General features: G+C 36.1%; 2 protein-coding genes across 2 annotated transcripts in view; one reads left to right on the top strand and one right to left on the bottom strand.

The window, feature by feature from the left end:
* Positions 1-9,108, bottom strand: part of LOC107596048 (translocating chain-associated membrane protein 1-like 1) — a 23,156-nt gene extending 14,048 nt beyond the window's left edge. Inside the window, exons 1-9 of the mRNA XM_016286654.1 lie at positions 9,028-9,108; positions 6,663-6,840; positions 5,950-5,986; positions 5,175-5,404; positions 4,895-5,011; positions 4,732-4,790; positions 4,241-4,325; positions 3,915-3,985; positions 3,063-3,167 (exon numbers count right to left, since the gene is read on the bottom strand). Coding sequence (XP_016142140.1) covers positions 3,063-3,167; positions 3,915-3,985; positions 4,241-4,325; positions 4,732-4,790; positions 4,895-5,011; positions 5,175-5,404; positions 5,950-5,986; positions 6,663-6,785 — 827 coding nt within the window. The 5' untranslated portion in view covers positions 6,786-6,840; positions 9,028-9,108. The remainder of the gene's footprint in view (positions 1-3,062; positions 3,168-3,914; positions 3,986-4,240; positions 4,326-4,731; positions 4,791-4,894; positions 5,012-5,174; positions 5,405-5,949; positions 5,987-6,662; positions 6,841-9,027) is intronic.
* Positions 9,109-12,553: 3,445 nt separating this feature from the next.
* The window catches only part of xkr9 (XK, Kell blood group complex subunit-related family, member 9), a 3,355-nt gene continuing 1,319 nt past the window's right edge, over positions 12,554-14,589 (top strand). Inside the window, exons 1-2 of the mRNA XM_016286633.1 lie at positions 12,554-12,965; positions 13,594-13,790. Of these exons, the coding sequence (XP_016142119.1) occupies positions 12,664-12,965; positions 13,594-13,790 (499 nt within the window). The 5' untranslated portion in view covers positions 12,554-12,663. The remainder of the gene's footprint in view (positions 12,966-13,593; positions 13,791-14,589) is intronic.

The following is a 14,589-nucleotide window of genomic DNA, read 5'->3' as shown; positions in this document are numbered from 1 at the left end:
TTAATAGAAATGCACCTTTTCATACGGACTACAAAATTAAAGAATATTACAAAATCAAGTGGGCGAGTTTTCCTTATATTTATTTTATTTTTCATATAAAAATTATAATGACCTGTTTTGGTTATATTTACTATTAATTGCAGAAGGTGCGCTCAGCAAAAATGACGCGAATATTGATGATTTTCACGCTTAAGTCAAGTAAAAGACCGCTTCTTAAACCAGAGAAGGTTTTTTCAAGTTAAAAAGTCATAATTGAGAGATATAAACGGGCAATTCTGAGAAATAAAATCAGAATTGCGTGATATAAACTCACAATTCAGACTTTTTTTCTCGCAATTGCGAATTTATATCACGCAATTCTGACTTTTTTTGTCAGAATTGTGATATATAAACTCGCAATTCTGAGAACATATCAGTCTTTTTTCTCCCTCAAAATTGGATTTATAAACTCGCAATGGCGAGTTAATCTCACAATTCTGAGAAAAAAAGTGAGAATTGTGAGAAAAAAAGTCAGAATTATGAGATATAAACTCGCAATTGCGAGAAAAAAGTGAGAATTGCGAGTTTTTCTCGCAATTGTGACTTTATATCTCGCAATTCCGACTTTATATCTCATAATTCTGTGGAATAAAGTCAGAATTGTGAGATAAAAAGTCGCAATTACCTTTTTTTTTTTTAATTCAGTGGCAGAAACGGCTTCCATACCTTATGCTATGGAGTCTCTCTCTCTTTTTTTTTTTAGATTCCTCAGTGTTTGCTAAACGTTCTGTAATTTATGAGTCATTATATAGCCTAATACAGTGTGTAGACCTATGCCATGCCTCATCTTATTCGTTTGTTAATAACGTTTTGTAAGCTAGTTTGTCATTGAATACTGTTTTTTTGTTGTTGTGCATTTTTATTAAAAATAATGAATCCATCTTTTTTGTCTTAAAAGGTGAAAGGTCTATAGATGTAAGCAAAACAGACAATTTTGATTGTAAAACCTGACACGATCGTGAAATCGAAAGTGAAAGCATCCGAAGCCCGGTTTATAACATGTCAAAAGAGGAACTCCTGTTCACAAAATTCAAATCACAAATAATACTACTGATGAAAAAGAACGGGTTGAATATTAACTACTTTCGTTTCCATATAACTATAAACTATGATAAAAGTTCATCAGCGTGCATTGATTAACAGCATGTTGTAGCGCAAAAAAAAAAAAACCCTGCTCGTGCAACCAACTGAGAAAGTTAATCGCAAAAGAGCGACCGGTGGGAAGAATGAGTCTGGAGCGCTGAATTGCCCAGCTCCCTCTGTTAATGATCACCCCCTCAGCACCTGCGTTCATAATTCTCTGGCGCTGCCCCTGGTACATCGATGTATTTTTGAAAAGCAAAAATTAAGTTTGTTCAGCTCTAAACCCAGTCCCCGAGTAAATTAGGTTATTATAAAAAACTAGCAAAACGAGTCCCCACCACCTTTCAAAGCAAAGTTACACCACTGGAGAAAGGTATATTCACTCGACAAGCTTCCACATCTGCGCCGCGCTCAAGCCACTCAGCGTGCTTTGCTTATCAGCTCGCGCACATCACTTATACAGTCAATACTGAATGTAGGGCTGGGCGGTATAACCAAAAATGTACATCACGGTATTTTTCAAAATTATACCGCTTTCACGGTACATGACGGTATTTTTTTTCATGCATGACCGTGTGTTAACCATAATTTCTACTGATTGAGTGAGGAAATACTGCAGTATATTGACTTAGAATGCCCTATTTTACTGTCATGATGAGTGAATAGTCAAAAAATACCACACTAAATAGTGAAGTGAAAGTGAAGTGACGTGACATGTGGCCAAGTATGGTGACCCATACTCAGAATTAGTGCTCTGCATTTAACCCATCCAAAGTGCACACACACAGCAGTGAACACACACACACACACACACACACACACACACACACCGTGAACACTCACCCGAAGCAGTGGGCAGCCATTTTTTGCCATAAAAAGACATGAATGAACATGCATAGGTAAAAACAACAGATTTTTTAAATCACCAATACATTTTTAGTTTTCAGGATTTTTTAACTTTCATGCTTAGTAACACATACAGCTGTTCCTTCACCACAGTGAAACAGTGAAAAGGGACCCCTTTCAAACAGTGTCGTGTTCCGAACGTTGTTTAAGCGACATACACCGGTATTGCGGTATTTTAAAAATTCATATCATACCAAAAATAAACACCGGTATTTGGTATGAACCGGTATACCGCCCAGCACTAACTGAATGTTTAACATTATATTCATTGCATACATATACTTCGTAGACATCATTAATCTCTAATAACTCCATTCTGCTGTCTGTTGTTGGTGTTTCATTGTCTGTATATGGCACTTAACACATGCTGTGTGGTATTGGCGTTTGGTATCGGGGCATTTTAACGAGTACGAGTACAGGAGCTCAGTATCGGGCCCGATCCCTAGTTTCGGTGCATGTCTCTTTAAATGCTAAGGAGCTCTGCTCACCCCACCCCTCTTTTCCGTGAAAGAGGAAAGGCGATTTGCAAATAATCATAAGAAATATAAAGTGTGGGACTTACTTCTTCTGGAGGTGCAGCTGTATCACAAACAGTGGGTACTGATCTATCCTGGAGTTTGAACTTTTTAGCAAAACCTGCCTTGAATTGTCCCTCGTTCAGAAAGCAGTCTGGAGTAAAATGATTCGCGCAAACAAACGCATTTAGGTAGATCAGGGGGCGCATTCCCTTCAAAAACAAAGGTAATCCACTGTGTCTCAGATGTCGGGAGTAAATGACAACTGCTTATCCATTGACATAAACATAGGCCTACATTAGCTGAACTCTGTCTGTTTTTACGTGTTGTTATTATTAACAAGCCATATTACAGATGCGTGGGTGGAGAACGGTACGGTTCGATTTTTTACCGAGAACCATTACATCCCTAGTACACACACTGCCAAGACACATTTTAGTTCAAACAAAGTGTAAAAGTGAATTTTGCATCCGATGTCCCCTTTAACTGGACTTAGTCCGTGTAATCAATAGTACTCACCCGGTCTGCCTGTCTTCATTGCTGAAGTAAATGAGTCGGGAGACATGGAAGAGGAGCTCAACAAAGTAATGCAGAACCAGCAACACCAGGCCCAACCGGTTCAGACTGGAAAACATATCATTAATAGTTTAAACATGAATGAAACTACTGTATTAATCTTTAAAAAAATGTCATTTCTTGCCATTATGCATACAGTCATGTCAACTTTACACCATGTCCTAATCAGGTGCAACAACAGCCAATCAAAAATATGTCAAAGTTTTGGGTCAGTAAGATTTTGTTTTGTTTTTGAAACCTCACCAAGGCTGCATATATTTGATTGAAAATACAGTAAAAACAGTAATATTGTGAAATATCATTACAATTTAAAATAATTGTTTTCTGTTTTAATATATTTTAAAATGTAATTTATTACTGTGATGGCATTTATTACGGTCATTACTCCAGTCTTCAGTGTCACATGATCCTTCAGAAATCATTCTAATATTCTCTTTTTGGTTATTGTTCTCAATGTTGAAAACAGTTGAGCTGCTGTTTTTGTAGAAACCATGAGACTTCTTTTCGGGTTTTTTTTTTTTTTGAGGAATAGTAAGTCCAATTTATGTGAAAATGAAATAGAAATCTTTTGTAACATAATACATGTCTTTACCATCACTTTTGATCAATTTAATGTGCAAATTTTTTTTATATAAAACTTGCCTGTACATTTTTGAAAGGTAGAGTATTTAGAGCAGGATTCTGGATCGATTAGATTTCATGTTCAAGTGAACGTGTAATTTATGTTTTAGCACAAAATGTGTGCCCTGACAACTGTTTATGACGATTAATAAACATGACATATTAATTGCTTACTTCAGAACGTAGGCTCCAGTGATGTGGACCAGGTAAAGGCTGATATAAACAAGCTGACGAGGAATGTCCTCCTGAAAAATAAAATAAAACAAAACATTTACTAAAACATCCAAAATAAATACTATCTCCTAAAACAGTTCCATATTCTTAAACTGTCATTGTGTATACACATCCAAAAATGTCCACAGTGATTGTCTATTGTCATTTCTTCACTGAATTTCATTTGGTAAACACTGGAAAGGGAAATCAGTCCGGTCACAATAACAGGATGCATGAATATGGTTTTCAGTGCATGTTGCACATCCTCAAACACTTTGCTTGCTTACTTTCTTGGTCTTCTGGAAGTAGAGCTCAGGGATAGCATGAAGCCAGTAACCAAGCTGACAGATGTAGTAGAACTTCATCTGGAACCTAAAACAAGATGAGCAACTTCTTTAGCATCTCCACGACTCTTGGAAGTCGAATGTCAATGATGTTTGCATTTGTAAGCTGTGTGTTACATACAGTAGATCTACAAAAATCAGAAGAGAGAATTAGAGGTAGGCTAATGCAAGAAAATTTGATCAGGAGCCATGAGAAATCTTTTGAATGGTCTTCTTGATGTGAACCAGCCCAGCAGATCAGTTTACCAAAGAAGATGCAACTTATGAGTGCTCATGCAGCAGATCGGCAGATGTAATGCGAGATGGAATATGAACCTCCACCATTTCACGGTCCACATTGAAAACACCCATCACTTTCCCTTCATTGATCAGCATATTCCATTACTTAAAATGTAACCATGCTATGCATTTAAATACATCTGCACTGTACTTACAGCATAAGGGTGTGCGGGTAACCGTCCCACAGGCTGACAGGGTTGGACAGGAGGTTCTCCTTCAGATGAAGCAGAACAAGTCAAATGAATCTTTCAGACACCGCTACAAACACGGACCTGCACACAAACTCATTTATATGAAGCAGAGTAGTGAAGCTCTTACAGAAACAAGAATGTTGGCTCCCCACAGGCAGGAGAAGAGGTAGAAGGCACCCAGCTGACCCGACTCGTTGAACTTGCTGTGCTTGGTTTTGGAGAAGTGCATCTTCCTGTTGATTTTCTGAACAGTCGTGGATAATAAAAAAAAAAAAAGGCAAAACATTTATTAGTATTAACAGTGTTGCACCAAAACACTATTAAGATACACATTAATATTTATGGACAAATGTCAGTTGTTTCAGCTAAAACGTTGAAAGTTTATTCAGTTTTCACAGGATACTTACATCCAGCATGTATTCCTGAATAATGGCGTGCATGATAATGGCAACTAACATGTAGAAGAAGACGGTGGCCACATCTTTCAGACCGTAATGGAAGTAATTCACTGTAGTTTCCTCTGAACCTCCTAAAATCCATGATACAAACAAAATGTAAGCATAAAAATGAACATAATGCGGTCTTATTAAAAAGCTTAATTGCATGATTGCACACTCATTATGGCCAAGTATGGTACCTTCTTGATTTAATTAAATCTAGACAGATATAACTGATTTGTTTAGCCGAACTCAAAACAGCAAGATAATGAATAACAGAACCAATGATCTCACACCTTACCGTTTAACCCTTTGGAAGTGAGCATTATTATTGCAAAATAAAAAGAGAGAATCAATGTAAAACAAAAATATGGTGTTGTTTTTTTTACATTATTGAGCTCGTTTTTATAAACGGCCACAGTAAGTGTCAGTGGCATCACTTATCAGTTCATTAATAAACATAATTAGAAGAGCTGTTAGACAAAAACTTGTCGGAACTAAACATCCTGATAATTTTTAGGTGTTTTAATTAAAACAAAAACAACAACGTAACAGAAAATATTAAAACTAGACAAATATAATTCATACTAAAGCTATACAAACAGACCAAAAGAAACTGGAGTACAAATTATATATATTTACTTAAATCTGGTTAGAAATGCCCATTAAGAGCAAAAAATCTGTTCCAGTAGTGTAAACTTCATTTCCCATGATGCATCAGCACTGACGCTGATATTTAGCAAACTATCGTCCAAATCTAACGGTTGTGCAAACTCGCATTCCTAACGAGTACTGAGAGAGTTAAATCATTAGGTTACTGTCAGTAAAAGCATTTTGGTGGCACAAATCGTGACCCTGCTGTCGCTGTGCAGCGGTGACAGCGAGCGCTCACTCGTTCTCCGATTGCCACGTAACACTTCACTTGCGCGTAAAAGTATCAGTGCAGCTACAATGTTACGTAATCATCTTTACAAATCAATTCTGTTATTCCGTTCAACACTCCTTTGCATTTAATAAATTCGCGCACGTGCTTTTTTTCTTCTTTTAAATCAACTTCCTTTAATCGCTTCATATGGAATTCCTCTCTCGCTCTCATGCATCATGTCTCTGTGAATCAAAATCCCCAACTATTTGAACGCAATCGGCAATTAGCGCCTGCGCTTGAGAGTAAAACCTGCGCTAAAATAATTTTTTATATGAATCATAAATATGCAAACGGATTTAAAAATGCTGCACATTAAAGGCAAAACCAAAAAGTAGCCCAACAGTTCTATCTGCAGTTAAAGGAAGTGAAAGGGACGAGACTATGACAGAACACGAAAGATGCGTTATATTGCTTATAGAAAAGGGGGAACAAAATATAAACACTGATTAGGCTGATTTGTCATCTTTGATTCCAAACTGGTTTTAAATCGGTAAGAGTGAATGAATTAATTCCAAATTCTCGTGGACTCTTACCTCAAACATAAGACCCAGCAGAAACACCATAGCAACACAAGACACAATATCCGCGTGGTTCTGGATCACAAACTCGTGGCTGAGCACCGGTGGGTTCTTGTTGTTCTTTTTTCGGATTCCCATCTTGGCGGATGTTGAGAGAACTTTTGTTGAGTGGGAATGAGGAACACGTCTTCACTTTTGTTATCTTCGTCTTCTTCTTCTTGTTAGTTTTATGGTGGATTGTAACCATGACTTATCAGGTGCATACCGCCACCTACTGTATCGGAGTATGCAGCATTGATTATACAGGTGCATCTCAATAAATTAGAATGTTGTGGAAAAGTTCATTTATTTCAGCAATTCAACTCAAATTGTGAAACTCGTGTATTAAATCAGTTCAATGCTCACATTTAACAAAAACCCATCAATTCACTATCTCAACCAATTAGAATATGGTGACATGCCAATCAGCTAATCAACTCAAAACACTTGCAAAAGGTTTCCTGAGCCCTCAAAATGGTCTCTCAGTTTGGTTCACTAGGCTACACAATCATGAGGAAGACTGCTGATCTGACAGTTGTCCAGAAGACAATCATTGACACCCTTCACAAGGAGGGTAAGCCACAAACATTCATTGCCAAAGAAGCTGGCTGTTCACAGAGTGCTGTATCCAAGCATGTTAACAGAAAGTTGAGTGGAAGGAAAAAGTGTGGAAGAAAAAGATGCACAACCAACCGAGAGAACCGCAGCCTTATGAGGATTGTCAAGCAAAATCAATTCAAGAATTTGAGTGAACTTCACAAGGAATGGACTGAGGCTGGGGTCAAGGCATCAAGAGCCACCACACACAGACGTGTCAAGGAATTTGGCTACAGTTGTCGTATTCCTCTTGTTAAGCCACTCCTGAACCACAGACAACGTCAGAGGCATCTTACCTGCGCTAACGAGAAGAAGAACTGGACTGTTGCCCAGTGGTCCAAAGTCCTCCTTTCAGATGAGAGTAAGTTTTGTATTTCATTTGGAAACCAAGGTCATAGAGTCTGGAGGAAGGGTGGAGAAGCTCATAGCCCAAGTTGCTTGAAGTCCAGTGTTAAGTTTCCACAGTCTGTGATGATTTGGGGTGCAATGTCATCCGCTGGTGTTGGTCCATTGTGTTTTTTGAAAACCAACGTCACTGCACCCGTTTACCAAGAAATTTTGGAGCACTTCATGCTTCCTTCTGCTGACCAGCTTTTTGAAGATGCTGATTTCATTTTCCAGCAGGATTTGGCACCTGCCCACACTGCCAAAAGCACCAAAAGTTGGTTAAATGACCATGGTGTTGGTGTGCTTGACTGGCCAGCAAACTCACCAGACCTGAACCCCATAGAGAATCTATGGGGTATTGTCAAGAGGAAAATGAGAAACAAGAGACCAAAAAATGCAGATGAGCTGAAGGCCACTGTCAAAGAAACCTGGGCTTCCATACCACCTCAGCAGTGCCACAAACTGATCATCTCCATGCCACGCCGAATTGAGGCAGTAATTAAAGCAAAAGGAGCCCCTACCAAGTATTGAGTACATGTACAGTAAATTAACATACTTTCCAGAAGGCCAACAATTCACTAAAAATGTTTTTTTTATTGGTCTTATGAAGTATTCTAATTTGTTGAGATAGTGAATTGGTGGGTTTTTGTTAAATGTGAGCCAAAATCATCACAATTAAAAGAACCAAAGACTTAAACTACTTCAGTCTGTGTGCATTGAATTTATTTAATACACGAGTTTCACAATTTGAGTTGAATTACTGAAATAAGTGAACTTTTCCAAGACATTCTAATTTATTGAGATGCACCTGTATCTCACTGAATGCACTTTACATTATAAAAAAAATAAAATAATTTTATAAATAAATATTATAGCACTACTATCTAAATCCTATAATATACCCCTGTATCCTTCAGATATTCCACAACAGCATCCTGTGCATCTTTAACCCCTTCTCCTGTTGTTCCCAAAACACCCTCAAGGTTCCATTTCCTTCCTGTCTGACTTATCTATTGGTTTAATCTAATCCTCTCTCTTCCCTATACTTCCTGCAATGCAACAATATATGTTCTGCATTTTCTGTGATTTTACATTCCATACATTCATCTGATTTACTTTTACCTAACAAAAACAATGTTTTATTTAACCCTGTGTGGTCAAACCTCAGCCTGGTTAGAACTGACTCCTCCCTTCTATTCCTTCCATTCACACCCTGTGCGTTGATATTATCCATGTCCCGTCTGTCCTGCCATTTCTTCATTATTTCTTTTTTTATTATTGCCTTAGCTTCTCCTTTACCAAGGGAATATTTATAATATCGCTCGCCCTGGTTGATTTCTTTGCTATTTTGTCTCACTATTGTTATCCGGCAGGGACGTCAGTCTTAACGCCTACTTCTGTCTTTCTTCTTCCAACCCCTTTTTTCAATTTAAGGCACGTTGTACAGTGACAAAAGATGCAGTAGCGCCATCTGTTGGACTGGAGTAAATGAGACGGTTTATTCATTTTCACCCAAAAATGAAATTTCTGTCATTAATTACTCACCCTCATGTCGTTTCAACCCCGTAAGACCTTCGTTCATCTTTGGAACACAAATTAAGATATTTTTGATGGAATCTGAGAGCTGTCTGACCCTGCATAGACAGCAATACAACTGAAATGTTCCCAAGTCCAGGGATGTAGCAAGGAGATCTGTAAAATAATCCATGTGACATCAGTGGTTCATCCGCAATTATACGAAGCTATGAGAATACTTTTTGTGGCAAAAAGTGACTTTATTCAACAATTCGTCTCCTCCGCGTCACCCTGTAGCGCCATTTTGGAGAGTATCAGCTGGACGTAAACAGCGTATGCTGTTCTGTGTCAGCCGCACCGCACGGATACGTTGATTTCGTTCAGATCAAATCACAACAACGTAGGAAACCGGCGTGACGCAGCTGAAACAGAACAGCATACGTTGTTTATGTCCAGCTGAAAAAATATATTAATTTGTGTTCCGAAGATGAACGAAGGTCTTACGGGTTTGAAACGACATGAGGGTGAGTAATTAATGACAGAATTAAATTTTTGGGTGAACTATCCCTTTAACGTCAAAGGCCCTTTTTAGTTTAGAAGGGAGGATACATAGTGAATTAAATGAATAACAATAAACAGAGATGCATGTACATTTAATAAATTATTACTAAACAGTAGTTACTAAACGCCATTATTACTAAACAGTAAAATATATAATATGTATTTATGAATGTATTTACATCTTTGCTTACATTGCAAAGACATTAAAATCGTCATTAATAGTTTAAAAAGTCATATACTTGGGTTATTTTGTAAGAGCAACATGAAACATTCAGCTGAATGTCAGCTTCTTAACTTTAGCTTTTGTTGAAGTAAACTTAAAATGTACAAACACACACACACACACACACACACACACACACACAATTGTAGGTAATATAATATTATATAATATTAATATATGTGACCTTGGACCACAAAACCAGTCATAAGGGTCAATTTTATGAAATTGAGATGTATACATAATCTGAAAGCTGAATAAATAAGCTTTCCATTGAGGTATGGTTGTTAGGATAGGACAATATTTGGCTGAGATACAACTATTTGAAAATCTGGAATCTGAGGGTGCAAAAAAAAAATATATATATATTGAGAAAATCGCCTTTAAAGTTGTCCAAATGAAGTTCTTAGCAATGCATATTACTAATCAAAAATGAAGTTTTGATACATTTACGGTAGGAAATTTATAAAATATATTCATGGAACATGATCTTTACTTAATATCCTAATGATTTTTGGCATAAAAGAAAAATGGATAATTTTGACCCATACAATGTTTTTTTTTTGGCTATTGCTACAAATATACCCCAGCGACTTAAGACTGGTTTTGTGGTCCAGGGTCACATATATGATATCATATTTTATTTATTATGCTACAGGTCAAAAGTTTGTAATAATTAAAACTTAAAAAAATATATTGTGAAATATTATTACAATAAAAATGGTTTCCTATTTTAATATATTTTAAAATGAAATTGATTCCTGTGATGCAAAGCTGAATTTTCAGCATCATTACTCCAGTCTTTAGTGTCGCATGATCCTTCAGAAATCACTCTAATAGGCTGATTATATTTTATTATTCATTTTTACATAATAATTGTGAATGCCCTGCTAATTTAAGATGGTGTTGTGGTATGTATTCTGAATCAAGTAGTTAAACAAGTAGCTTAAATCAGTAAACATGGAGAAAACTAGTTTTTAATAACAACCAAAGAGAATGTAATCAACTAAATGGGATGCAATGACCATAAAAAGCCTTTGCAACATGAAGTACAGTTACTTGGAACTCTGTTTCATTCTGTAAAACATGTAAAGCAGCATACCAGGCATTTCCTGTGTTTCATTTTTTGTTCACATTAACAACAGCCAAACACACATAAACACAGCACGTTGCCAGCATGTGGTTAGATGGTAGTTTCAGACTAGGATCTCAGCAATCACCAGAATGCACGGTTATTTCCAAGTCTGAAAGAATAGGAGGGCTGAGGAGATTGAAAATTGTTTTATAATTGTGAGAATGACAAACATTTCTTCTGTATTCAATGTGTCAGGGAATGAATGATTGCTGTATTTACTCATTGTTCCATCTCCTGCATACTGTATATCCAAAGAAGCATTTGGGTGTGTTTCACATAACACAGTAACTGATTAGTTCAGAAAGGGAGTGGTTTGCTCCGTCATCGGAATTATGAGAAATCATATGGTCTAGAAACCAGAGACTCGTCGTCACTGCTGATCAGAGCAAGAAGAAGAATGGAAACCCTGGTAAGTTCTGAATGTCACTTCTCACAATTTTAACATTTCCTGGCAGTTACTGAGAGTAAATGTAAATTAATATTACACCCGGGAACATTATGAAGTGACAGTTTATGGCTTATCTGAAAACAATAGCATACTGTATGATCTACACATTGCTAACCGCAATATAACGAAGCCTAGCACATGTATTTTGTCCTGATATCAGAGTTTACAACATGAAAATGGTATTTACTTGACTGATGTACTTTTCTTTAAAATAGTACATAACAACATGCTGCACTTATTATGTAAATTGCAAGACAAGCTTATTTTTATAGCACATATCATACACACTGAAAAGTGAAAGTGCTTTGCATAGACATGATAAATAAACAAATAAGTCAGTCAATTGAAAAATAGTTTAAGAACATAAAAAGGACATTTCCTGCCCTCTATGAAAATGTACTTTTAATGGATGGAATAGCCTATGGACAACAAATAAAGTTTTTCTTTAAATGTGACATGTGAATATTTTTTTTGGACTGAAATGAAGATCAAAATTTGTTTTTAAATGCTTTTAATAATTTGAATTAGTTTATATATTTTTTTTATGTATTTTCAAAAATATACAAAAATGTCCAAAACTATATATATTGGTAGAAAATATATTTATGCAAATACATTTTAGCAAATATATTTTTTGGCTTTTGTTGTTGTTGTTGTTGGGTGCCGTATGCGGGTGCAAGTGAAAATGTGGGGCTAGTTATTAAATAGGCAGTTGTTTTTGAAAACGTGTGCACATTTTGTACACATCTTACTTACATAATCATTCATCATTCATTGTGCAGTGACTTGTACTGGACAAAGTCCAGAACATAAATAGATAGTAGAAACACATTCAGATCAAATGAAAGTAATGGACACTTAAAGAACTGTATCAATAAGAATTCAAAATATTACAAAATTCAGTTCATTCATTCACTAATGCATGCTGTAAATCATATGTATTTATGTCCGTCTGTTCTGTCATTCAATACAGGTTATCAGTTTTGGATAAAGACATGAGGAGACTGAGTCAACCAGCTGTTCTCGTCTAAAGGCACCAAATGCCTGTCTACATATTCAGCATTAACAAGGACATTCTGCTATCAGTGTTCATCAAATGCCATAAATCATAATCATGACAAATACTGGAAAGAGATTTACCTGGTTTCGGTGGCTATGCACTGTTTTTGGACTACTTTTTTATTTAGCAGACATTGGATCAGACTTCTTGTTATCTGTGCAGTATTTCAAAAGTGGACATGTCACCTGGGCTGCACTGACTCTTATGTTTGTTCTGGTCGGATCTTTATGCATACAGATATTCAGCTATGCATGGTTCAAAGATGACAAGGAAAATTATGAAGAAGATGACAAGGGTGGTCTGTCCACTTGCCATCTTATCAGTTTACATGTACTGCAGATAGGCATTTTTACAAGGTAACTTCACGCTAATTTATCATTTAAAACGATTCTTTGTGGATCTAGTATTTCATATATTAAAATGATTTTTAAAAATCTGTCATCATTTACTCACCCTTATGTCTTTCCAAACCTGTATGGCTTTCTTTATTCTGTGGAACACAAAATATATTTTTCATCCATACAATGTGTATAAAAAAAAGCTTTTTTTGTGAAATTCATACAGGTTTGGAACTACATAAGGATGAAAAAAATGAAGTCTGAATTGTCATTTTTTGTGTGAACTGTGTCTTTTAAACAGGCATTCTCAGCTCTAGCTCTTGAGGTCCAGTTTCCTGCATAGTTCAACTCCAGCCTTGATCAGACTTACCTGCCAGTAATTTTATGGCAATCCTGAAGACCATCAGCTTGTTCAGGTGTATTTGGTTAGGGTTGAATCAAAACTCTGCAGGAAAGTGGACCTCGAGGACCAGAGTTATGAACCCCTGCTTTAAAATAAGGAGGAAAGCAAATGAAAGTGTAACATCTACACACTTGGTTGGTCTTCTTTACTCGTTAAACTTGTATTATTATTATTTTTTTTAATCACACTTGATGCAGACATTTACAACTTAAGTTCATCTGTTGACCTATCTGTTATTCTAAGGTATGTCCATCTCCTGAAGAGGAGTTTTAAAGCCCTGCGTTCGGAAGACACTCAAGAGGAGGAGCAGTTCCATCTTTTCGGCCTTGCTACAGATCTTAGCATGCTCCGCATGTTTGAGACGTTCCTGGAGAGCGTTCCTCAACTCGTTCTGCAGGTCTATATCATACTGGAGCATAACCATCGCTTTAATCTGCAATGTGAGTCCTGCAGATTAGATACAGTCATTACATGCACATCTGCACGTAAATGTAGTCATGGTTTATCATAAGAAAAAGAAATGTGATAAATACACTACCATTAAAAAGTTTGGGGTTAGTAGGATTTTTCTTTCATTTTTTAAAGAAATTAATACTTGTATTCAGCATTAAAATGTTAAAATGAGCGAGACTTTTATAACAAAACATGTTATTTCAAATAAATGCTGTTCTTTTAAACTTTCTATTCATCAGAGAATCCTGAAAATATACATCAAGCTTTCCACAAAAATATTAAGCAGCTGTTTACAAAATTGATAATCACAAGAAGTGTTAAGAATGACTTCTGAAGGATCATGTGACAGTGACTGGAGTAATGGCTGCTGAAAATTCTGCATTGCCATCATAGGAATCAGTTACGTTTTATAATATAATATGTTTAAGAAAAACAGTTCATTTAAACTGTAACAATATTTCACAATATTACTGTTTTTACTGTACTTTTATCAAATAAATACAGCCTTGGTGAGCATAAGAGACTTCTTTGAAAACCATAAAAAAATCTTACCATCCCCAAACTTTTGAATGGTATGAGTTTTAATAGGTTTTAAAAGATAATAATAGCAGATATTGTATATCAATATAAAATCTAAAAAAGCTTGAAAGTATGCTTGTAAAAATGCAGTGACAGTTTTAACTGTGCCTTATGAACTTTTGGGGGCCACTTTGTGCCTAATATATATATATATATATATATATATATATATATATATATATACAGGTGCATCTCAATAAATTAGAA

This window comes from Sinocyclocheilus grahami, unplaced genomic scaffold (genome assembly GCF_001515645.1).
Source record: "Sinocyclocheilus grahami isolate Dianchi unplaced genomic scaffold, SAMN03320097.WGS_v1.1 scaffold213.1, whole genome shotgun sequence".
NCBI lineage: Eukaryota > Metazoa > Chordata > Actinopteri > Cypriniformes > Cyprinidae > Sinocyclocheilus > Sinocyclocheilus grahami.
Note: the sequence above shows the minus strand (reverse complement) of the source record. Positions and strands in the feature narration are given on the sequence as shown.